Source organism: Hemiscyllium ocellatum, chromosome 13 (assembly GCF_020745735.1).
Source record: "Hemiscyllium ocellatum isolate sHemOce1 chromosome 13, sHemOce1.pat.X.cur, whole genome shotgun sequence".
NCBI lineage: Eukaryota > Metazoa > Chordata > Chondrichthyes > Orectolobiformes > Hemiscylliidae > Hemiscyllium > Hemiscyllium ocellatum.
Window position 1 is genome coordinate 20,966,434 of NC_083413.1, and position 27,146 is coordinate 20,993,579.

General features: G+C 39.7%; 1 protein-coding gene across 4 annotated transcripts in view; it reads right to left on the bottom strand.

Moving 5' to 3' along the window:
* The window catches only part of LOC132821799 (AP-2 complex subunit mu), a 73,474-nt gene that overhangs the window by 13,178 nt on the left and 33,150 nt on the right, over positions 1 to 27,146 (bottom strand). For all 4 annotated transcript variants that reach the window (XM_060834601.1, XM_060834603.1, XM_060834602.1 and 1 more), the window contains 6 exons: positions 20,688 to 20,953; positions 17,683 to 17,765; positions 12,616 to 12,751; positions 9,350 to 9,491; positions 8,005 to 8,124; positions 6,298 to 6,433 (listed from right to left, as the gene is read on the bottom strand). In XM_060834601.1, the coding sequence (XP_060690584.1) occupies positions 6,298 to 6,433; positions 8,005 to 8,124; positions 9,350 to 9,491; positions 12,616 to 12,751; positions 17,683 to 17,765; positions 20,688 to 20,953 (883 nt within the window). The remainder of the gene's footprint in view (positions 1 to 6,297; positions 6,434 to 8,004; positions 8,125 to 9,349; positions 9,492 to 12,615; positions 12,752 to 17,682; positions 17,766 to 20,687; positions 20,954 to 27,146) is intronic.

A 27,146-nucleotide genomic window follows, 5' to 3' on the forward strand; every position in this document is an offset into this window, starting at 1 on the left:
GACTGATCAATCCTCGAGCTTATTCCAATGTACTCCAATGAAACTGCCATGGCACTTTTCCTTCTAAATGTAGATGCTCTTTGGAACTGCTTCATTAGCTCAGCTGGTCAGTGAGTAAACTGGACCTCACTAAAACAGAAAAGTTCCAGGTATGCTCCCCAACCCACTCAGCACAGTGTAATAACCCCTTAACCAGTGTCATGAATCTTGGCACTGATGTTAAGAGAATCTCACAGATCAGTGAACAGTGTGTATTTTTGGAAAGGAACAGCACTAGATTCCACTTTAGTACACCTCCTGGCAATCAGACAACTTGCCAAAAATTAACTCAACAGATCAAAAATGGCCAATGCACAGGGGACTGTGTCCAATTGAGAAACGCACGTCTTCATGGCAGGAAACAAAATGATAGTGAGAGGGAGTAGCTGGCCAATGGAAAATGGAGTAAAAGTCTTATTTAGCTAGGTGAGCATGCTATTGAATGTAAAATTAAGGCACACATACACAAGTTATGAGCACATTACAGAAAGTCTCCAGTAGATATTAACAGGAGAATTTACCAGATTCTATGAAAACAGTGCAGTCACATTCAATCTGCATAACTTACATTTAGCTTAAACAGCAACATCTTTAAGGTTCAGTTATTAACTTCAATAGAATGCAGTAATCGACACTATAAAAGGTCATGCCATAAGGCTTGTCCATGCGGAACTGTATAAATTTTCATTGTGGGCTCTTTAGCTTTTCATGCTGTTGGATTTGATGCCTGTATCAGCTAGCACCCACCATCGCTTGATGGGCCTGTTGCAGTGGTTACCTAAATTTAAAGGTGGTATGACCAAATTGAGATTGTCAGATCCTCAAGGCTATGAAATTGAGTCATGGATGATGGAATCATATAGAAGTGCATGAGGCCATTCAGCCCATTATTCTTGTGCCAGAACTTTTAAAGAACTATCCAATTAGTTCCATTGCCATACTTTCCAAAGCTTTGTCATTTTTATTTCCATTATGTATTTATCTATTTTCTTTTGAAAGTTAGCAAACTTGTTTTGTGCTTTCAAAGAACTTTCAGGAAGTTTATTTCTGGAATTATAGAATGTCTCCAATGTTATAACCAGCCTTTCAATGAGGTCATTTCTGTGCAGGTCCTCTCAAAGAGCAATTCACCGAATGCCAGTCCTCTTCCTTCTCCTGAGCGAACGTTTTCTTTTCAAATAATTTGAGATCAAAGTAACTTGCTGCATATATAAAATTCTCACCAACCTTGTTCCCTTCACCCATCCTTTGACCCTCTCCAGTTCTTCAACCATGTTCCTCTGGTTACTGACTCTTCTGTCTAACAAAGAATTTTCTTTATTTAGAGCTAAACTCCCTAACTCAGGAACTTTTAAACTGCTCGAATCTTCTTACTCAGTAGAAAACAATCCAGTTTCTCCAGAGCCTCACATGACCGTATGCCTCAGTCCTGGTACCATTCTAGTATACAAGCCATATTTTGGGTGGAATTATTCGTTTGTACCATTTCAATATACAGAGGGTTCAGTAAAAACTTATGTCCAGCACTGCTGACTGACTGGTAGGTGCCTCCTAAATCAGGACACCGAGATAAGCAACTTGAGAGGGTAAAATTATTAAAGAGCATGCATTAAATTTTCCATACAGCTTCTAAAACTCCATGGAACGTACTCATACTATCCAGATCGTATAAATATTGGGCATCCCACCACTCAATCTTGAAGAAAAGCCTATTTCTAAGGGACAGGCAGCTCTATTTTAGTAAATAAGAGACCGAGGTTATCGGAGCAAGCGGGAATGAGAAATAAGTTGCAGTTATTTTAGCAAGATAGTCAGGATTATAACAAGAGTAGAGAAGATAAACAAAAATAAAAGCCATTTCATTAATTGATGATACAAGGACTAAGGGACTCTGAAGAAGTTAGTGAACTTGACACATGGTGTTTCTCTCTCCACAGATTCTAATGGACCCAAGTTTTATCAGCACATTAATCCTAAATAAAAACAACAAAGATTTCATGTTTTGGTCAAGAGGTGCAAGGAGGATGTCACTATATGAGCAGGTAAACCAAGTGTGCACTTCATCATGGGGTAGGTATCATGGATCAGTATAGGATCTACAGAATCTGTTTGGTCTATTGTGGTAGAGGAAAACTACTCACAGGTTTAACTAGAAGCAGCTTATGTATTTTATTTTATTCACTTGCACTTACTGCCAACCCTAGCTGCCCTCGAACCATGGTGGGAAACAGTCTTCTTTCACTGCTACTGTCCATTTGATGTTGACACACTCATAATGCCATTCAGGAGAGTGTCAGAGTCAGGTGTACAGCACGGAACATGGATCTTCAGTCCAACTCGCCCATACCAATCAGATACCCTAAATAAATGTAGTCTAGTCCCATTTACCAGCATTTTGCCCATACCCCTCTAAACCTTTCCTATTCATATACCCAGCCAGATGCCATTTAAATGTTGTCATTGTACCAGCCTCCACTTCTTCCTCTGGCAGCTCATTCCATACATACACCACCCTCTGGGTGACAAAGTTACCATTCAGGTCCCTTTTAAATTGTTCCCTTCTCACCTTAAATCCATGTCCTCTAGTCTTGGATTCCCTCATCCTGAGGAAAAGACCACATCTATTTAACCTACCCATGCCCCTCATTATTTTATAAACCTTTAAGGTCACCCCTCAGCCTCCAACATCCCAGAGAAAATAGCCCCAGCCTATTTAGCCTCTCCCTTTAGCTCAAACCCTCCAAGCCCTGGCAACATTTTTGTCAATCTTTTTTGAAGCTTTCAAGTTTCACAACATCCTGCCTACAGCAGGGAGATCAGAATTGCAAACGTGGCCAAACCAATGACCTTTACAGCTGCAACATGACCCCCCACTTCCTATACTCAATGTACTGACCATAAAGGCAAGTATACCAAACACGTTCTTCATTATCCTATCTATCTGCCCTCTACTTTCAAGGAACTATGACCCTGCACTCCAAGGTCTCTTTGTTCAGCAACACTCCTCAGGATCTTACCATTAAGTGTATAAATCCTGCCCTGATTTGTCTTACCAAAATGCAAAACCTCACATTTACCTAAAATGAACTCCATATGCCACTCCTTGGCCAATCTGATCAAGATCCCATTTCACTCTGCGGTAACCTTCTTTGCTGTCCACTGCACCATCAATTTTGGTGTCATCTGCAAATTTACTACCTATACCTCCATATTCACATCCAAAGTATTGAGCAGTGGTGCCAGCACCGATCCTGGTGGCACACACCAATGGTCACAGACCCCCAGCCTAAAAAGCAAACCTCCACCTTCTACCTTCAAGCCAGTTCTTTATTCAAATGGATGGTTCTCCCTGTATTCCACAGGACCTAAAACTTTGCTAAGCAGTCTACCATGAGGAACCTTGTCAAGTCCCTTAATGAATTAAACAAGTTTCATCCTTAATAGTACCTTTGGACAAGCGCTAAAAAGTGAAATGACAATTTTTTTTGCTCCTTTAAGCATGGAACACAACTACAATGACTACAGAGAAATTATTCAATTAAAAGTGGCATTACAACTTTACTAATGTCAACCATTTGCAGACATGCACAACTCCCACAGATCCAATAACACGTGTGGACCCTGCAGGAGAAGGTTACTACAGATGCTGGACTCTGCACTTCAAAACAAAATGCTGGGAGACCACGGGAAGAGGGGGAAGTTGAGGAGGGCGAGAGCGCGCGTGCGAGGGTGTGCGCGCAAGACAGCACGCGAGCGATGGTGCGCGAGAGAGAACTGACGTGTTGAGTATAGATGCCTCTTCATCAGAGCTGAAGTGAAGTGTGCAATGGATGGCTTATGTTATAGTTTGGGGGTTGGGGGTGGTGGTGCGAGTTTAGTCGATGTAGGATGATGGTGAAACGACGTTGATAGTTCAGATTAAAACCCGCTATGTTTACCATCCAAGCATCTTAAAATCAGTAATTCAGGCAAAAAAGGTAACAGAGGCAAAACATGCAAGACTTAAGGAAGCATATAAACTATGTGAAGCAATTCAGAGAAGATTTACTAGACGAAGGGTGGGTTGCCTTATGAGGAAGAGGAGGACATCGAGGCTTGAATCCATTGGAGTTTAGAGGAGTAGAAGCAAGTTGATTCAAACTGGAGATCCTGAACAGACTTGACAGGATGGACACGGAAAGAACGTTGTACACCGCAGTCCTTTGGTGGGACAGACTAAAACTAGATGGCCACCATTTAAAAATTAAGGTTCACCCACTTAAGACAATGAGGAGGAAAACATTTTTTGCACAAGGTCATAAGTCTATGGAACCGTTCCTTAAAAATGCAGTGGAAGTAGAGCCTTGGAATATTTTGAAGGCAGGAGTGAACAGAATCTTGGCAAGGAAGGGTGGAAAACTATCGGAGGAAGGCAGGAATGTGGATTTCAGGTCAGATCAACCATGGTCTTATTAAATGATGGAGCAAACTTGAGCCGCCAAAAGGCCTCCAACTGCTTCTAACTTAGATGTCTGTACACTCTTCCATATATTTAAAATTCAATTAAATGTTCTAGAGGGGTAAGTATTAATGATCAAACTACATTTTTTTTCAAAATCGATTTTGATGGTAAAGTTGATCAGGCAGCAGTAAAACAAAGAATAGCATTCAGGACAGCATGCAGAAGCTTGCTGAGTCGGCAAAAAAAAATGGCACTCTCTCAGAAATATGGGCTCAATTTGTAAACCCAGGCAGTTGCCAAGAAATAAACTGTACACAGCTCTTTTCTAGCAGATGCCGATTCCCAACTGACCGCCGACATATGGAACCAATACCATACATGGAGATTGTGTAAAATCACAACACAGTGCACTTCGCTCAATGCTAGAGAGTCAGGATTAAAGAGGAAGGATTACAACAGCAAGGTCAGATTTGCTCCTCAACTGAGAGCATTAACCAACTGAATATCAGCTGTTCAAGTCAGATAATTAGTGTAGCTTTACTGAAACATTTTGTTCAGCAGAAAATCAAACTCAGATCACACCCCAATAGTAACCTGTGGTGTAAACCCCATAAAAACATGAAAAACAAGCAAAATGATCCTCTGAATAAACCAAATATGCTCTCCAGCTAGGCTTAAAAATACTCATACTCCCCTCCACATCTCTTCCAACTTAAATCAGCATCTTCTGATTACTGGTTTTTCTGCCAGTGACAACAGGGATTCTTGTATTGCCCATTACTCTGTCAACCTCCCTCAGTTATGAATGCCTCGTGTAAATCTCCCCTTACTTGTGTCTATTCTAAAGGATAACAATCTGCTGTCTTTCACATTTCTGATACCATTTCAGTAAATCATGGCACCAAAATCTGGCAACCTTCCTAAAAGGTAAGATAATGTTGAATGAAACCTCACAAGAACTTTTGATTACAGCGTATAACAGAGAAATAGTTGCATTTGTTCAACAACTTTCAGGGTATTTCAAAGCAGTTTAGCAGTTCTTACCCTGTCAGCTAGCACAGTAACCAAACAGCAATAGCAGGCAGCCACTAACTGCAGAGCAACATGACCAATATGGTGCTGCACATAGTTCACTGTTATCATGCTTGCCTTTCAACTCCAGTAGGTAATGCAAGGTGACATTCCAGTGTAAAAGCTGAGCAGCACTGCATCTTCAGAAGTGCCCTCCGTTACTGAACGGTTAAACCTTGGCCCTGGACTACTGAAACAATAAATGCTACGCTCAACACCCGGTGCTCTGGCAAATATTCATTCTTTAACCTACATAATTGAAGAAAACCTAGTAGCATTTTTGTCCAAACTGCTGCCTTGAAATTACATGTGGCTTTACATACAATTCAAGTGACCACAATTCAAGAATATTTCAAAGTGCTTTGCCAAATCTTGTGGTTGTGAAGGTACAGGCACATAATCATTGTGACTAGAACGGATAAAGAGATAAATGGCTAGAATACAGAGATCTTTTGTGAAAAGCCAGATAAGATAAAGTTCAGTTAAACATTAGAGGATGGTGCTTTCTACAATCCTACAAACACTGTCTTAAGTAATGCACTCAGGTGTAGTAAGGAAGCCTGAGACAATGCTTGAGCACTACAGAAAAATAAAAAATTATCGAAGCTTCTCTTAATTAATGTGAGAGCTGAATTTATTACATCAATTTTTGCAATTAACTATAAAACCTTAAACCTCGTAAGGCAATGCACAAAGAAGCTAAGGAAACATGAAGAAAAGAGTAACACAGTGTGAAAATCCTTTACCTCAATCTTCTGAGCCAGCAGGGATGGTTTGAAGTTTGATTTAATCACAACTTTCACTTCAAGTTTAGTGCGACCTACTTCTCTGACCAATGGGATCACACGGAATGGCAGGATGATATCTTTAGTGGTTCGGTACCTCAAGAAAACAATTCAAAATTGAACAAACTGGTTGAAAATAAATGTAGAGTGTTTTCTCTTCTTGACTCTGCCCTCAAGGCAATAAATTATCGAAGTCTTAACAGGATTATGGCTCTTCCCTCATTTTAAAAACATTATTTACAATACCAACCCATTTAGTGGCTTTATCTTTTACAGCCAGAACAAATCACTGCTGGTGTAGTGAAACAATCATTGAGGAAAATGAGCCGAATAGTCACCCTTGCATGTATTTTGCCTATGGTGAACTGAATTCTCTACACAGATTAATAATGCACCATTATTGTCAGTTCACTAGGCAAGTTGTACATCTAATGCTTATTTCAGAGGGCAACATCAATATTTACCAGCAACATGCCGATTACAAACTGAACACAACTACGCTAATCTGCAATTTTAGGGTGGTAAGGTTAGCTTTTACTAATTAAAGTAAATGTTATTTAATCTGATATTTTTCAGGAAACAGCTGCATATCTTTCTTGGTTCTTTGGATTAATGTTAAATGTCAAGTCACTGAAATTCTCACTACTTCATCATACGATGATATTAAATGTACCAGAGATGCTGTTTAACAGTATTCATAAAGCATGTGCCTGGTTGCCCGAGTGATAGCACTCAAATAGGAATTAACCAAGCACTTCAATTCTGAACATCAGAACATAAACAGAAGCAGGAGTAGGTCAGATGGCTTGTACAGCCTGCTTTGCCATTCAATAAGATCATGGCTGAGCATTTCGTGGACTCAGCCCCACTTACCCACCCTGCTCACCATATCCTTTAATTCCTTTGCTTTTCAAAAATCTATCTCTGCCTTTAAACATTCAACAAGATAGACTCAACTGCTTTAACGAGGCAAGGAATTCCACAGATTCACAACCCTTGGATGAAGAAGTCCTTCCCAAACTCAGCCTCAAAGTAAGGGGGAGCAGATTTAGAACAATGCCAGAGTTCTAGTTTCACCCACCAGGAGAAACAACCTCCTTGATTCTATCTTAGCTGTTCTCTTCATAATTACATATGAATTTTAATCCCATTATTCCTTTAAGGTAACAAAAAATGTTCTACATGCACATAAATAGTAAGAGGTTGGGTTGGGCCTAATAAAGTTAAAAGGGTTAAAGAAATTGTGCAAGGCTAGTACAGCCACAGTCAGCCAGCATGAATCCAAAAGGACAGGATATCCTAAATTTGTGACATAATGACTCCAATTCTAATTAATGCTGACAGTTTATTAAGTGACTTAGTTTAAACTGGAGCAACGAGGAAATCAACAAATTTATCTACATATCTTATAATGTTCAAACTAAATTTTCTACAGTATGATGGGAAGAGAAAACAAAAATCATATTATTTTATCTATCAAATTACTTACAAGAATTTGAAACCCAATGTATTCTATAATAGACCAGTTTCAGTGTTCATTTACAGTACCAAAGCAGTCAAATGCTTAGAATCAGCTGTACAAACATGAAAATTCCTTTGAAATCTAAAGCTATTCCCCACACATGCTTTCACCAGCTCTCTTTGTCCTCCACATTGCTGGCTACTTACCTCATAAGTTCATATTCTCCATCTGGTGGGATGAAACTAATGCTTCTTTCAGATTCAAATTTGCTGAGCCGCACACATTGATGGAATGTACAGTCATCAATTGCTATAGATTGTTTACCGCTGCAGACAAAAAGAAAAGACAGGGATATAAGTATAAAATAATCTCATGTACAAATAAGGACAAAATTAAATAACATAGCCAGATCTCTCCCTTTGCACAAAAGTGAAAGCATTACATTGCAGAGCTAAAGATGACAAACTTAATTCATAAATTACTCTATTGGACAACGATGCTAGCTTAATCAATAGATACAGCCACTCAACTACATATTAAGACCAGCCATTTTGTTATCAGTTTCTGCTAGCAACATGAAGAGGTACTGGATCAACAAAAATAAAACAAAGATCTGCAAATGTCAAAAATCTGAAACAAAAAGGAAAGTGCTGTAGAAATTCAGCAGGTCTATCAGCAACTGCGGGGTGAAATCAGAGTTGATGCTTCAAGTCCAGTGACTCTCCAAACTTCTTCAGTTCTGATGAAGTGTCACCAGACTTGAAGCATCAACTCTGCTTTCATCCTACAGATGCTACCAAACCTGCTAGATTTCGACAACAACTTCTGTTCTCATTTTAGATCAAGTTAGAAATTACAACACTAGGTTCTAGTCCAACAGGTTTATTTGGAGGCACTAGCTTTCAAAGCGCTGCTTCTTCAGGTGAAGCAGCAGCATTTCGACAACTAGTATCTCCAAATAAACCTGTTAGACTATAACCTTGTGTTAAAAATGTTTTAATTTTGTCCACCCCAGTGCAACACAGGCTCCTCCAAATCACGCTTTAGATCAATACAAGCTCAATATACTTTCAATAATGGAAAACATCAAAAGACCAGAAGTAAGCAGATCTATGTAATAGAAACAGCCAATCATATTTTTGAGTTATTCAGCTACTAGTTACACAATTGCTGATTATTGATTGATTTCTCTTCTTGGCAGAGATGCATGGAACTAGGACTGCACACATTGCGAAGTTTAGCACAGGCATCAATACTTGGGCTGATGTTAAATATCCACCATTTCAAAAGATATCCAAACTTTTCAGGTTTTGATTGCGAAGCATCTAGGGTAATATGTCAAGTTCATACATTAAACATCTTATTGGATGCTGATTGTAAAAGACATCAGGATTTACCCAAAAAAACAGTTCTCAAACCCACCTTACCATCAAATTTCACAAGGGATTAAATCAGTCGTCATTAAGAGCAGAGCTTTCCACACAAAACCTCTATTGTTACGGGTAGTTTGAACTAAGAGTTAAATGTTCTTGAAGATTTCATATTCCTAACCTTTTCGCACTCTCGTCAGCAGTTCCTTTGCCTTGCTTCTCGATAACAATCTTGTCATTCATCCCAAACTTGCATTCTGGCATTCCGCTCAAGTAACTCTTCATTACTACCCTACCTGAGACATGAGCACTTAGAACCTGACCTGAAACATGAAAGGACACAGGTTTCAATGTGGGAAGCAACATTTTTTTAAAAGATCACTTGCAAGTGGGGACAGTGCAGGGAGAATGCAGTCACAGCATCTTTTATAAAATAGATTAGAAAGTGCAATTAGTTAAAATACATCAAAATATTGGCAGACTAACTGAAGTCTGTGTCTTATAGGTTGACACATTGTTATTTTGGGTTCACATCCTTTATCTAATAATTATCAGGGAATTATTCTTAAATTTCACAGTTTTATGTTTTGGCAGCATTTCTTTTCCTCTCTACTGGTTACACTGATTTTTAACACAGGCTACGTAGCTTTAACTAGATCTTTACATCCTTTCCATCTGGTTTATTACCAAAAGCTACTTTCGCCCTCAGTCTCCTTTCACTACTCTGATCTCCTCACCACCACTAACATCTTCATCTATGTCATTGTAGTCTCTGGGAGTAACTCCTTCAACTTGAAACCAACCACTCATCCCGCTGTCAAAGTTCAGACTTGAGACGGCCCAGGGAATCCCTTGTGGACTCAGACCTAAGCCTCTCGGTTTGTCCTGGCAACCGTACTCTTTAATAGTCTGGAATAAGAATCTCTTACAGACAGTTAAGTTTAATTTAATTTTAGTCTTCCCCTTTATTTACCAATAGCATCACTGTTACAAAATAACGCTGATACCTATTAGCCAGGCTAACTAAGGTTCTAAAACCTTTGGGCAACAGCTCTTCCTTTAAAGAGCCCTCACAGGGTACTCTCTCCTTCTGTCACAAACAGGATTTCTTCATACAACAAGTTTACAAAAACACTATGTTCTTAATTATACAGATAACAGTGGAAAGGCAATAATTTGTGAGGAAGAGGAGTTAATTGACAGGTCTGTGTACACTTAACCGATCAATCCTCCAGGCCCTTAGCCAGCCATCAAGTGAGAAAAACAAATCCAGACAAGTCAGGCACTTGTTGATGAGATAAGTTTCTATCAAAAAGAATTACCAGTCTAAGCTAAGTGGGAGAGGTCATAAGTTAACCTTGCACAGCTTGCATATCAGATACTATTGTTTTACAAAATGGCTTCTTAGTGAAAAGGGCAGACTTTGACCATAAAATGGCTTCCTGACAAATTGTATCAGAATCTTTTCAATGTTAGGTTGAGAATAATTTTTAAACTAGGAGCAGACTCCTGCTTTTTATCTTAAACACCGAATCATTCTGTACCGAGACTGAAATGTTACCCTAGGGTTGCATTTTAAATGATTCATTAGTCTTGAATTAAAAGATGTTCTCTTTTCAGGGCTGTGATTCAAATTCATTAAGACATAAGATCTGACTAGTTAGGAGGTAACAGTGAGGCAGTCATAGTCTGTAAGAACAGCAAGTAAATTAAAACTTCATCAATATTATCATTTGCAGAGTTTGCATTTCATCATCAGTGACGGCTACTCAAAATCATCAAGTCCCAAAATGAAATTAAATTCAGTTCATAGCAAGCAAGCACAGAGTTAATTTTCTACTGGCTTCAGCAGTCTCAGCAGTAAAATAGTGTCTCTCTCTCTCTCTCTCTCTCTCTCTCATGTCCTTTTTAACTCTCAAGTCAGGGACTGTAAGAGAAATTTTTTTTCCCTCTACACGGCCTAGCTTGGAAAGGGAATAAGAATCCATGATAATTGATAGGACATGACCGTTAATTACAAGGCTTTTGACATGCTTACAAGATGATCAAACACGGTCATTAATTTCAAAAGGAAACAGTCGTGAATGTTATCACGGTGTCTGTTTACACAGATTCATTGATGTTGGCAAATGTTCTTAATTGCCTTAGAGCATCCTGTTATCACGATGAGAATAGTGTTTTAGTGTTGTACGGCACGGTGGCACAGTGGTTAGCACTGCTGCCTCACAGCGCCAGGGACCTGGGTTCAATTCCCGCCTCAGGCGACTGACTGTGTGGAGTTTGCATGTTCTCCCCGTGTCTGCGTGGGTTTCCTCCGGGTGCTCCGGTTTCCTCCCACAGTCCAAAGATGTGCGGGTCAGGTGAATTGGCCATGCTAAATTGCCCGTAGTGTTAGGTAAGGGGTATATGTAGGGGTATGGGTGGGTTGCGCTTCGGCGGGTCGGTGTGGACTTGTTGGGCTGAAGGGCCTGTTTCCACACTGTAAGTAATCTAATCTTCTGCATATCCTGGGTTCTCCCTTTTGTGGCCTGATGCCTCCCTGCCTTTCGGCTTATTTTCCAGTGTGCCGCAAATGTATTCTATAATTCAATATTACATTTTAGTCTAAATGTTAAGAACAAGTTTTAAGGCTATAAACTGTCTCACCTCCCCTGCCCTCCCACCACAAACCAAATATATCCATGCTTAAGTTCCTAATGCAAATCTCCACTGCATACATCCAAAGTTCACCCATCAGTTCTGATGATGGGTACACTAGCTGAAATACTATAATTAGTATTTTCTTTCTAGAGATGCTGATTTGTCAGCTCTATTTCCAGTCACAAATCTGTACTTAAAGCAACCATCACACAAGTTAATATGCTAGGCCCAATTTGGTTTTCTGACACTGACCAAATAGCATTTGTTCAATGTGACAAATTAAGGCAGAAATGCCTATGTATTTCACCAGGTCTTTCGCACATAAAAACATGCATCGCATACCAACTTCTGAATCTGTCAGCCCTTGCCATTTTTAGATGTCCCTCAGGGCTGTCTGAAATCAACTATGAATCAAGTTAAACACCGCCCACACACATTTCTTCAAATGTCCCAACCATAAATATCTGGCTTCCTAGACTTTTGTCATCATTAAATGAATTCTGGCTCTATAAAGATAACATTGAAGAGTGGGGAAGGTATCAGCAGTGTCTACTAAAAAGGTGTTGTTCTGAGCTGAAGGACAGCATGCCTATGACACTGCATTGCACAACAATCAGAAAACTGTTCTGCAAAGATGTGGCTTGACACAAATACAACTTTACTAATAATAGTATAACAGCCTCAGAATTAAAAATACACCACATCAACTTGCATTAGTAGAATTTGTTGAGTTAACACAGATAGCAAAAAAGGAAAGAACTGAATTTCACCCTCAGATTATAGTGGTAGCACCTATGTATCACTTACCTTGAGGTGACATTAGCAGATTGACACTCTCCAAAACATCCAAGAACAACTCATTTCGCCGGTACTTAATTCCTTCACGCCTCCACCCAATCTGTCCAGTTACTTGGCTGGTGATCTGTGACTGCTCTTCCTTGGTCTGGAAGGAAGGAAGGAACATTTGATCTATCTCAATTCAAGATTTAGAACTGGACTCAGAAAATCTTTTAAAATGACACCAGGTTACATCAGCTCAGTAGTCAATTGAACTTGTAACCCTGAATAACTAAATACAACAACAAAACATTACACTGTTTGAGGTCTCAACACAATTTCCCCTACTTAAAAGACTAGGTCCAAAGTTCAATTATTCAAGACATTCCCACAGCCAGTTTGAAGTGCCCACCCCCAATAAGCAAAGCAGAAGCAGGCAGATTCTCCTACCTGGTGCTATAAATCAGGTCGACAGTCACAGGTGGAGAAAAATAAAGCATTACAGCAGGATTATAACCAGAAGTGCCACACGCAGGGTTAACAGGCAAGCAGTCAGGGAACAGAGTGTTTGATTTAAAAAAAGAGAAAACAAATTAGCTACAAGAGCAAGTGCAACATTGAAAGTACACAACTTGCATTAAAACAGTTCTTCATCATGTCTCAAAAGGACTCAAAGTGCTGTCTGCAATTAATTACTTTGAAATGCAGTTTTTTTAAAAAACACATGCAAATGATGTTACTGCAAATCTAAGGCAAGGACTACATTAAATGATTATATAATTTCTAAATCACTTAACACTAAATCTCAATTCCATTGCAATTATTAGCCATTGAAGAATATTCAAGACATGTCCTTTAGAGAATTGCTCATTCAGAAAGAGAAATATACATGCCATATTATTATACAGAATGGCTGAAGAGCATGTACTTCTACTAAAACATTAACATATTTAAAAAGCTGACAAGTGTTAGATTGGAATAAGGCAGCTTAAAGACACTAGCATTTTGCTGAATTATTTTTACAAAACCAAAAACTAAATTTTCACTCCACGAGTGGAAGAGTGCATGAGAGAAAAACAGGAGTTCTGACAGAGTTACCCAGTTGAAACATTAACGCTGCTTTTCCCCATACAGATGCTACCAGACCGGAGGTTTTGCCAGCAATTTCTGCTTTTGTTTCTGATCTTCAGCACTGCAGTTCACAATTTTAGTTTAGTATTTAACTCACTGCCACAACTTTTCCAGATATTCCCACCTTGACAAAATTCTGCTGCTCTCGCTGATGGAATTTCCATTCTAATCTTTCCTCTGCTCACCATCATTACTTTTGTTTTCTTTCCTAGTATTCAACCAGGTCTTCACCAAAACTGCTTCCATAGCCATATCTCATTCCTCAGTGACCGTAACCAACTCAGACTCATGCTACATGGATTCTGATTGAAGTTTCATCTTTCATGTTTTGAATTTACTCAGGATTACAGACAATTCTGTGATATACAATGGTCCTCAGACAGCTGTTCCAGGCATATCTGGCAATCTGAACAAATGCACCGCCATATGCACTCTCTCAACCTCGCTCTCCATCAGCACTGTCTTAGAGCTATCATGCTGCCTAGTTCTTATGGGGGATGGGCATCACAGGCAATTAAACCCAACTGACTAGTCAGAGAGTCACAGTTACAGAGAGATACAGCACGGAAACAGACCCTTTAGTCCAACTCGTCCATGCTGACCAGATATCCTAACCTAATCTAGTCCCATTTGCCAGCACTTGGCCCACATCTCTTTAAACCCTTCCTATTCATATACCCATCCAGACGCCTTTCAAGTGTTGGAATTGTACGAGCCTCCACCACTTCCTCTGGCAGCTCATTCCATACACACACCACCCTCTGCCTGAAAAAGTTGTCCCTTAAGTCCCCTTTAAATTCTCCAGCTTGTTCGACATTCTAACAAGAAACTTTTTCTCTTCCTTTCAGGCATTAAGGAATGCAAACTGCAACTCTGAAATAGCCACATTCTTCTAGAACCTCCCTCCTCTCTGACTACATCTTTTCTGCTGACCCTGCCTTGTCAGGTATTTACCATCCCTTCTGACTTTCCACACTATAAATGCTCTTTGTTCTGTTCTCAGCAAAAGACTTAGTTTGATCCCCCTGCACCCCACCTTAAACTATTTCCAGCTAGACATGCCATTGAGCTCCTATTCGGTCGCTTTCACCTCTGTATCCATTTGTTTCTGATGGGAGTCTTCTCCCCATCCTCAGGAAAGCAACCAAAAAACCCTCCCACCCCAGTTAAACTCTCTTCAAAAAAAGTGGCTCAGCGATTAGCACTGCTGCCTCACAGCACCAGGGTCCCAAGTTCGATTCCAGCCTCGGGCAACTGTCTGTGTGGAGTTTGTACATTCCCCCAGTGTCTGTGTGGGTTGCCTCAGTGTGCTCTGGTTTCCTCCCACAGTCCAGGTGAATTGGCCATGCTAAACTGTCAGAGGGAAATGGGTCTGAGTGGGTCCCTCTTTGGAGGGTCGGTGTGGACTGGTTGGGCCGAAGGGCCTGATTCCACACTGTAGGGAATCTAATCTAAAAACCTTCTTCCTTCTGATGCTGCCAGAACTGCTGAGTTTCGCCAGCAATTCCTGTTTTTGTCTCAGATCTTCAGCATCTGCAGTTCTTTGTTTTATATTAGAGAAAATGGAGCACTTGCATAGTTCTCCTGTATCCAAAGCTCCATGAAACAGAAGTCCCTTGCCAGTAAACTATTAGGTGCAATTTCTCATTGAGAATAGCTTATTACTACAGAGGTAACAAAGACTGCTGCTTTTTAAAAAAGAGCTTCTCACCCTTATTTTCTACTTGTACGGTGAGAAACAAACACTGCTTGACAGGTTGACTTCCATCAAGTGTATTACAAATCTTGAGTGTCAGGAGAATCTTTTGATCTCTACAACGTGTAGCCATGGAATCGGTCATGCACCACCTACAACAGTCTAACTTTAGAACCAGAGGAATTCCCTCTGGGCATGGCCATTTCTTAAAACTTTCCACACGAACACAAATTGCTGGTGGCAAGAGGCAAATAAGATTGCCAACCATTGAGTTTATCTGCCACCAACCGAGTGGGATAATGATAATGGGAGTAACAGCCCTCATCTATCAAGCCTGCTATGTTTATGGTTCAACTTCCAATTGCCTACCATTCAACACAAGTATTCCCTTGCCAACATCTGTTTCAGGCTTGCTACAGTGCTCCAACGAAGCTCAGTGCAAGCTGGAAGAGCATCTCATTTTCCGCATGGAAATCCTGAAACCTTCTAGACTCAAAATGGAGTTCAGAATTCTCAAATTACTATACACTGCACCCCGAAATGATATTTCCTTAAGGAAGCCAGTGCTGTTTCCATTGGAATGAATCAACAATAACTACACCATGTAGATAGGAAGTGTGTTCCATAAATGTTGATTCTGCAGTCTCTGTTGCAACATCCATTAGAGCACTGTAAAGTCAGACATTCTCCCCTCAATATTTTGATCTCAATTACACCAATTACATTAAGAAAACTACATGAAATACTTTTATAACTGTGCTTAAATTCACACCAAAAATAAAAGAAATTCTCCTCAGACTATTACTGTGTCATCTTGTCTTTCCATTCCCAGTGTGCCCCATTTTTAAAACTATTTAAATCAATCAGATTTTCCAAACATCCCCCATCAAAAAGACTATGTCCAAGCATCCTTCATGCCTTGGAAAGAAGAAATACTGAATGAAAATGATTTCTAAGTTTTTCTTCCTGCAAATCCAAAGACTGAACCTAGAGTATGACCTCCAGAAGGATAGTTGTCAAGATTCAAAGTATGCAAAAGTAAATTAACTATCCGAGAACCAACAGGTAATGAAAAAGATTCTTCCCCATTTATCACACCACCACACACTGTTTCATTCTGTTCAAATCCTGACTGAGAAAACAGTAACTCCTGTGGATAATTGTAACCAAATTATGTAAATAATCTTCAATACATTCTGCCATCACTGAAGTTTGCATACTTACCTGACCTGTGTATTGTTGGTGATTTTTGCGTTTTTTTTAAAGTGGAGGGGGTGTGCTACGTCAAGTGAGAGGAAATGCTGGACCTGTTTGCAACTAAATGATCCAGCCCCCTCATCAACTGACCTCTATACTTAGTTCCCTGTCACACTTAGTTCACTGACTGGTGAAGCTTCTCACTTTGAGAGAGAGAAGGGAGAAAAGTTGAGGGTGGAAATCAGATGAATATGAAACTGCTTGTAACAACAAGATAAGAAACGTCAACTCTACAAATTGTGCTGACTTCCTGCTGAGTCAGTATGCACATTTCTGAGAGACTGCAAGAGGCAGCACAATACAGGACACATTGGATCACCTCAGAGCTAACTGACAGCAAACGATCTTATCTGTATGAAACAGCCTCTCCAAATAGGAATTGTTATCAGTCATACTGGCACCCAGTCCTGCCTTATGATTCCTGGAAGACTGTTATTACACCATTCCACTGCTGGGAATACAAACAGGCCATTCCAACGCAGAAATAAATCAGAAAGTGAACATTGCAAAAGAATAAATTTCACCACAATACTCATTTGCTCGAGAATTTGCACTCCTCATTCAGCACTAATTCAAAAACAAGTTATTTTAGGTTCACTAAGAAACATAACAGGCTTTAATATAATATAGCTGCTCACGTATGTTAATATAACAATATTGCCATGTGTGCGCCTCAGGCAAACAGCTCTGCACCATAGAACAGCAGCAACGTGATTAGCATGCTCAATATGACAGCGGTAGCCCAGCAAAACTGTACTGACTTCAAGAAAGGGATCAAAAGTTTTAGAAACATTACCTTAAATTGTTTAATGCCACTGAAACCCAATAGTTTCATATCTCAGTGAATTTGGTGGAGGATTGCATACACTTCCCTTGAAACAAGCTTTTATAATTAAGTTGAGTTTAAATATGATCATCCTTTAATCAGCGGAAATGTTCACATTTTGATTTATTTACAAATTGCAATTCTAGTCAATGTTTAAACAATGAAAGATTGGTTCGATGATACTTACCTGGCTTTTGATTCCTTGTTGAGTAATGAACGTTTTCAGTGCACCAGTCTCAGAATTCTGTGGATAGCCAAAATCCAGGATTTCTGAGCAAACAAAAATAAACTCTTTCAAATATAAATCCCACATGCAACAACTGGAAGTATGAGAGTTGGGACAGACTTTGGCATAGATATAAAGTTTGCAAAAAACTCAGTCCAATGTGATAATAAAACCCAATTACCTAATTTTTAAAAGAACGTCAGTATTCCCTGTAAAGACTCTACCATTTTATTTTCTGCATGTGATTATGGATCGAAATCTTACTGTTTTAAGAACCAAAGATTGTTAAAGGATTTTTAAACGCGAATAATGTGACTCACTCTAAGTACCACTTACACAGTTGGTTGAAGAAGCAGTAATGGAGTCCTAGTTTGCAGACAAGCTGGAATCAAGCAAATGCAAAAATGAAACTTTGGCTCAAAAAAGGTAGTCGATTGTTCTCGGGATAAGTGACCAATTACGGATGACTATGGCTTCTGCCAGTCAACAAATGTGATCAGCTCCCAGGTAGCTGAAAAGCTTGAGGCATGAAGGTTTTGACAGAGACCATCAGGCCTTAAGAAACTGTTCTGCAGTAAAAAGCATCTCAAGCCCAAAGATAGACAGTTTTTCCTTTCCAGTTGCTCTAAGCAGTTATAAAGGCTAATTTATCAGTTTAAAGTAAGATGGAATCAGTCATCCTTGGCTTTTACAAAGGAAATCTGAGAAGCAGCATTCCAGAAGAGTCAACTCTGCAAATAGTAATGTTTAACTATCTCCCTCCAGAAAAATGTGTTGCTGGAAAAGCGCAGGAGGTCAGGCAGCATCGAAGGAGCAGGAGAATCGACGTTTCGGACATAAGCCCTTCTTCAAGCTTATGCCCGAAATGTCAATTTTCCTGCTCCTTCGATGCTACCTGACCTACTGTGCTTTTCCAGCAACACATTTTTCAGCTCTGATCTCCAGCATCTGCAGTCCTCACTTTCTCCTATCTCCCCGCAGCCCCCACCCCTTCCACCATGTGGTGTAAAGGGTGAGCTTATAAAGAGGGATCAACTTTTAATTTGTACAGCTATATGCGAGTGGTCATAATTATTTCTGAAGCTGATGTCTAATCATCTGTGACAAATAGTCATTCCTCTTAAGTATAGAATCCTGGGTTTAAAAGAAAGGTGAATTGGAATATTTTGTACATCTTTAAAACAAACTTTAAACTTTGATCATTTCAAAAGAGGGCTAGATTATTACAGTCCTACCCAGTGAGATCAACATCACTAAACTTGGATTCATTCCCTTTTTAGGTTCCATTTATTACCTCCAGAACTTTGCCCACAGGCTAACCCTTTAAGTGGGAACACAATGAACCATGTAATATGTGATACTTGAGTCAGGTACAAGTGTCACATGTAAGGACAGTCATCAAGTGCAACTTAAAACCAATAGCTAACATGGGCCCAATTTTGCTACATGACCCAACTATATGTAGCTTTTCCTAATGCAGCACAAAGGAATAAGCCCTGTTTAACAGTTAAAACCACGGTTTGCGCTGGTCTTTTAAAAATTCACAGCCTTGCTTTCAAAGCCATCCAGGGTCTCAACTGTCAGCTTGAAAAATTCAAGCCTCACAAATCTCAGATCTCTACTCCCACAATCCTTGCATATCCCCAATTCCACTTCCTTCAGCTGCCTGCTCACCAAGCACAAACTATCTCTGCCTCCCCATCTTTCTTTTCCTCTTAAAGATGCTCCATCAAATTCAATTAGACTTTTTGTCAACTATCCTAATGGCTCATGTAGCTTATAGTCAAACTTTTGTTTTATTAAGGGAAGGAAATAGTTTTGATTTCACTTATTGCTACACACATAATTCCAAAAAACTGGTAAAGCTATCAGTTTTACAATTACACCATTTTAGAGGCATCTGGATTGGTAAATGAACAGAAAGATATGGGCCAAGTGCTCGCAAATGGGACTAGATTAATTTAGGATATCTGGTCGGCAGGGTCTGTTTCTGCGCTCTATATCTCTATGACTTTCTGTTGGCTTCCAAAAAGTCATTGACCAAATGCTCTAACTACATAAATGGGAAATGTTCAAAAGACAAAACATACATAATGTTGTAACAAATTGTAATTCTTGGACAGACCATTAGAACACCCCAAACCATCTGGTATAAAGCTAGAACCTGCAAATCTGTTTGTAGACTGAACTATTCCCCCCATATATCCTAAATGATGTGGCAGCATAACCATATGGGTTTTACAATTGCTTATAAAAGCGAGTAGGAAGACAATTCAATTTCCCTTTGAATACATTTATGGTTTTAACTCTGCTTCAGCTGGGACAGCATTTTCCTCACTAGTACTCAAAATGAGAATATATTCATTAAAATTTATTCTTAAGGTATGGGTAACATTGCAGCCACCATTTGTTGTCCATCAGTAGTTATCCTTGAAAAGATGTGGTGGTAGGCATTCATGAAGCACTGCAATCTCAATATTTGGTGTTAGGCTGAGGATTCAGAGGAAGTATAATCTATTGAAACGTTAAGAGTCAACATTATGAAGGCTACCTGCTCCTAGTGTTTCTCTGCAATGGAACCCCTGGGCAAGCTATGCCAAAAAAGTTCTAAGTCAGCCATGTGAAAAAGCACAAGATGACATGGAATCATTGAATGTACAGCACAAAAACAACTAATCAGTGCTAAAGTTGATGCATCACATGAACCTCCTCATCGTTATTCATTTGGACAGACATATCATTCCATTTCTTCCTCCTTTGTGTTCATCTAGCTTTGTCTAAATACATCTTTGCTACTTACCTCATCTACTCTTACCAGTTTTTTTGGGGGGGGTGAAAAACCATTAAACTGACTCCAAAATCACTCAATACTTTTACTTTATAATGCCTAATTAATCAATATTGCTGAAATTTTGATCATGCTTTTCAGCCTACACGTGCTTTTCATCCTTGCAACTTATACATACCATCCAGCAGCTCATAAATAAGGACAAAGTTGTTCTTGATGTTTTCTTCACTGATCTTTCCAAAATACGAAGTCATAACATCACACATTTTGTACAGGAACTCAAAGACCATAGCCGCGTTAACATTCTGCTTAGTGACAGCTGCTAGCCAGATATTGGAACGTTTCACATGAAAGAAACTGGTCCTTGCAATGTTAGTCACTGGTGAACGCACTTGTTGTCTTGCATGGATAACATTGACGCGGAAGGCATCCACTGCGTTCCGTCTGCAAACCAAAGAATTGCAACCAATTAGGTGGCTGTGAATAAATCTTCATTTAAATATTCACACATTTCATTCCATTATGACACAAGAAATATTAGAGACCCCAGGGTGTAGCCGGTCAGCTCATGTTATCCAAACTACCAAATATTTTCTAGAAGCTCATATTCGGATACCTGCAATAAACCACCTCAATTACTCAAATCTGACATGACAGGGCTGTAACCAGTCCTACACTTTCTTTTCCTAATTACATACTCAGTAGCCCCTCCAGGCACAACGTCTACATGGATAAAGGGATGAGAAAGTTATTTAAAATAGTATTTTCTAACCAACTTGTTCAGGGATGTTATTATATATTTCTGGAGCAGGTGAGAGTTGAACCTAGGTCTCCTGGCTCAGAGTTAGAGACACTATCACTGTACCAAAAAAGCCTGTTTTACAATTACCTCCATCTCAGTGATATTCTGACTCACTGGACTCATTGAACATGTTTTGAGGGGCACAATTCCTTTCCAATAACATGTTGCAACTCTTAGTTTCTACCATTTGAGGCCGACAGCGAGCAATACTTCAGTGGTAGAAGTAATACACCAGATTGGCTTCCTGACCCACAGCAATTTGAAATATCCATAGAATATAACCATAGAACAGATATTTTGGTCCCAAGACATCACCCTTAGCCTTCTCACTTCTATTATACAGTGCACAGAAATGGAAGGGGGTGGGGGTGAGAGAGAGAAAAAGTGGAGGAGATAATACTTGTACAAGAACACAGGATGACACGGGCTCAGTGAATAGCACTGCTGCCTCACAGCGCCAGAGACTCAGGTTCGATTCCAGCCTCGGGCGACTGTCTGTGTGGAGTGTGCACATTCTCCCCATGTCTGAGTGGGTTTCCTCCCACAATCCAAAGATGTGCAGGTTAGGTGAATGGGCCATGCTAAATTTCACAGTGTTTAGGAATGTGCAGGTTAGGAGCATTAGTCAGGGGTAAAAGTAGAGTAATAGGGGAATGGGTCTGGGTGGGATACTCACAGGGTCGGTGTGGACTTGCTGGGCCGAAGGCCTGCTTCCACACTGCAGGGATTCCATGAAGAACAAATCTATCAAGTTACCCATCTCACAAAATGGTAGCCTTGGATTACTGCACACAATTTTACACAGATGTGCAACTATTTTCTGCTAGAACTCTACAGAACAGAAGATATATTCCACTTCTTTAAATGGAGTCACAATAATGATTTATACAATCACAAGACGGTTGCCCATTCTTTTGCAGAGTTTCCAACTGGCCCTGCAAATACTAATGACCGAAATTACTAAAAGGGGAAATTTTATATCCAAAGTATGCTTCTTAACCATCTATAAAAATATTTTCTGGGATGTTTTACACTTATGATCGACAGTCAGGTCTAACTGCAAAATACTCCCAATTCAGAAAAACAGCAAAAAGTAAATTCAACCCATGTGATCCTTTGTCACAAGGATTAGCTGGAGAGTCCAATGCAGTTATTGAGGGAACAGCTGAAAGGAGAGGTTAATATGAAGATTATTTGTTGATTGCTTAGCAAGATTCTGTAGCCTCCACAGTGTGCAGCATGATTACAATGCCACTCTATTTACAAACATAACCAAAAGTTCAAAGAATACATTTTTAAAGTAAGACACAATATGCAATGAACAATTTAGTTAACAAATCATGCAGTTCAAAGGATTAGCAGCAGCACCTGAAAACCCATGATCTACTATACAGATCAACCTGCTAGAGAAATCTGGAAAACAAAGCTGGTGAGAAAATGCTATTTATAAACAACGGATGCCTCTAAAGTACTGTTCTGGATTTGAGATTCACTTGCTTAAGAGCATAGCAGACAGATGCAACTTCAAGAAAAAATGTATTTTTTTTAAGATAGCATCAGCACTGACCTAAAGAACCTGGTAAGCAACTGACTCTTATAACAGGGACATAATTCTAGCACAGGAGAGACCAGAGGAATAAACCACTGAATAACATAGCATGTGGGGCAAGAACATTAGCCGATATGCTTTATCCTAACCTGGAAGGAGCCAAGACCTACATATCACCTCCATCTCAAATCAGTAAAATTAAATGTATGGGAACAAACTAGTAAACTTTCACAAGATCTCTATTGTTCTTAAACAGCAGATAACAAACAGAATCTAAACTTATGAACTTTATTCCATCTGCTCAAGGACCCAACCCTCCCCCAACATTTAAAACGCATGCTCCTGAAAATCATTTAGTTGACCGGAGTCCTCCCCAAAAAATTGGACTAAAAAAAACAGTCCTGGCAACAGGGCAATTACTACAGGTGAGCTATATAGCCAGTAAGCTTTGCTTGATATTGGCAATGTCACAACATGGAGAATGACCGGAGTGAGGGAGGGGAGGGGAGTGAGATATCAACATTTGTTCAAAGATGGAAAATCTGAGCTGTGCTCAGCCAAACGTACAGGAGATCTGGATATTTATTTTTTCCTCCTGCGACAGCATTTGGAACATAAGCTTAGTAGTGCCCTTCTGTTCCTTTCTCCCTCATTCTTATCTAGCTTCCTCTTAAACGCATTCAGTGTTATAGAGTAAGTTTTTAAAAACCAACAGTTACTGCTGGTCCAATCTTCCCCACTTCTCCCACCTCCCCCCCGCCCCCCCAACCTCCTTACTCCCATCCCACCGCAGCATCCCTTAGTTAATGGATATTTTAATTTTACAACTTTCAACGTGACCAAGATAATTGTCACAGGACAAATCACTAGTTAATTAGCACAAGGTCACAAATAACTCTTACCTATTCCTAGTGCAGCCAATGAGCACATGATGAGATGAGGAAAAATGAGACGTCAGCAAGGAAGGGGAAGTGTCAGACCAACGAGAGAGAGGGTTAGAATACACAAAAGCACAGAAGAAAAAAATAGATGAGAAACACAAAGGACTACTCACAGACATCTAAAGCAGAACAATGGACAACTGCGAGGTGCTAATCACCAACATATAAAAGCATTACAAAACAACCAATTATATAATTTACGCCTCATTGCTACTGGCTTTACGAACGTATGTATATTAGAACTGAGCTTTGCTAACAATATCCCATAAAGTAATTTTATCTTTGGTGCTTCATCAGCACTAATGGCAAGGAAGCAATGTTGATGTGTCCATTCAAAGTGCTTGCATCACTAGAGTTAACATAATGTCCCATCACAATACTTGCCAAAAGTCTAAGAATCTGCAGTCAGGATGGAGGAGTCAGTTCTCAAAGCATTAACTCAGGGTATCAGTGCATCAACCTTGCTGTCCCTCAATTCAAAGTAAACAAATACGAAATGGAACAGTGTCGTCAATTTTCACCAGCACAGATAAAGCCTTGGGCAAGGACACCACAGATTTATAAAATAGGTCACAACAGCAATCCTCATCTAAGCAGAGTGCAAAATGTAGAATCCTGAACTTTTCTCTGCATCAGTACCTTTACATACTGATAAATGTAAGATCATCACTGCAAGTTGACACGGTCAAGTTCTAACTTGGAGATGCATTTAAGATCCAGAGTAATAAACCAACCATTTGGACACTTATTTATTCAGCATATCAAAGGTTCATGAAGGCCTGCAGTTGATGAGTACCATAGAAAGTGCACAAGAACTGTACACTCCATTTGTAGCATAATTTCATGACAGTTATTTCAAAACAACCTTCAATTCCCTTTGAAATCTCGCTTTCTATTTAGTACACATTTTAAAAACAATTTTAACAGGTTACCAGATTATGGAATTCACTGCCAGAAACAGAAGTAAAATCTCATACAGTGTAAACAGGGAAGTGAATAAATATTTGAATAAAAATTGGAAAGGAGGATAGGAAAGGTCAAGGAACAGAAACTATAAGATAGTTCTTTCACAAAATGTGCAGAGGTACAAGAGGTCAAATGTGCTGCTGAATTACTAACACAGGGATCAAGTAAAAAAGCCAGAGCTACAACTCAGCTCGAGTGAAGAAACAGCACAAGAGTACAGTACAATTGTAACACAGCTAGAAACAGGCTGGGTGTGGCTCAACTCCCAAACTAATGCTGTCATGAATCAGGAGAAGAATGGCCATTTGAACAAAGTTAAAAAGCACACAATACAAGTTATAGTCCAGCAGGTTTAGGTGGAAGCAGGATTATGTCCAAATCAACCTTCCGAACAGTAACCCATCCAGACCCATTCCCCTACATTTAACCCTTGACTAACGCACCCAACCTACACAACCCTGAACACTGTGGACAATTTAGCATGGCTAATTCACCTAACCTGCACATCTTTGGATTGTGAGAGACAGGGAGAATGTGCAAACTCCACACAGACGGTCACCCAAGGCTGGAATTGAACCCAGGTCCCTGGCGCTATGAGGCAGCAGTGCTAACCACTGAGCCACCATGCCACCAGTTTCAGTTGCATGACACTTATCTTTTGCTATAAATTCTGTGTCTTATGATCCTGTTCCATAGCTACCTCATGAAGTAGCAGCACCCCGAAAGCTAGTGCTTCCAAATAAACCTGTTGGAATATAACCTGGTGTTGTGTGATCTTTAACTTTGTGCATCCTAGTCTAACAACAGCTCCTCCACGTCATCTGGGACGAAGCAACCTTGAAAACTAAATGGACAATTGACATGTTCATAAATAACAGCTGAATCCACTGAATGTCTAAACTTCTGATTCTAATCAATGTAGTTCAAATGGATCAGCGAGATGGTCAGTAGCCAATTTTCATCGAGAATTTGTTCAGGCACCCACAAAAGTGTATGAAGTATTCCATTCCACGGCATCAACATTCCATCTGGAGAAACATGAGATTTACAGTAGGTTTGAGAAATTTTAGGTCCAATTATCACAATCAGACATGACATAAACAGGTCCACTGTGCATGTGCCAGGCCCTTTCAAACAGTGATTGAATGTCAGATTTCCTCATACTCTCCCCTCAAGCCAACTATTTCTTTCTTTCAGAGCACAAACTGGTTCCCTTTTGGAAAGCTAGTACTGATTTTGCTTCTACCATCTTTTCATTGCAGTGTATTTTGAATACCTGCCAAATTTTTCAACTTCAGACTCTTTTACCAATTATCTTTAATGTGTGCACTGACCATTGACTTCCTTGCCATGAGAAAGGAATCTTTTATTTACTCTGGCAAAATTCTTCCAACTTTGAGCTCCGCTCTCGTCTGTCCACAATCAAAATACCTCGTCCAGTAAATTTCCTCTGCATGTTTTTTTAAAAAACTTTATCTTTGAGGTTAATTTCCTACTCTATAATCTGTCTAAACATTTAACCTGCTTCAGCAAGACTGCTGCAAGGTCATTCAGCCAAAAATGTTTGTGTAACCCAATTAACTTTAGTTTGCGGAAAACCTGAAAACCCAGTTGGAAACAGCAAAAGCTACAGCATGTGAAACTAAATCACTATTCAGGTAAGGGAGGAATAGAAGATGAAGGGGAAACAAGACTACACTTCATGCTTTGCAAACAGACTAAAACACATACATAATTATGATTAGCAAAGTCTGCAGCGAACAGGTTTTGACAGAGTTTAGTTCATTTTCAGAAGGCAGGCAACCCTGTTACCAATCAACAGGATTCCCCTACAAACCCCAGCAAAACACTTCTGTCAATCCAAATCAGCTAATAAATTATTGAATGCGGTTGTGAAAGCTTGAAACTCAGAGGGCGGCAGCTTAAAACAAATTCAACACCACACAAATACTACAGCGCTGAGACACAATTTTGGAACCATCACAGAATGGAGGATCAACAATATAAAATCATCACTGGGATCAGCAAGAGAGTTGGAGCACTTCCTGTTTTGTGTTCACAGATCCTCAGTTTACCAAGACTGAAGGACATTAGGTTAGAATCTGGCTCTCTCAAAAAAATAGCTTAGCAAATTGCACAAAGCACTGAATTTTGTGCTTCTTTTATTGGATACAATGTCATGGTCAAGGCTAGCATCTATTTGTCCACTATCAGCTGTCCTTGAAAGTTGGGCTTTCAGGGGGCAGTTCAGAGTAAACCAAAGCGCGAAGTGCCTGAAGTCACAGAGGCCAGACTGGGTAAAAACAATAGAATATACAAGGAGGTATAAGTGAACTAAATGGGTTTTTATGACAATCAATGACAGTTGCTGGATACAAC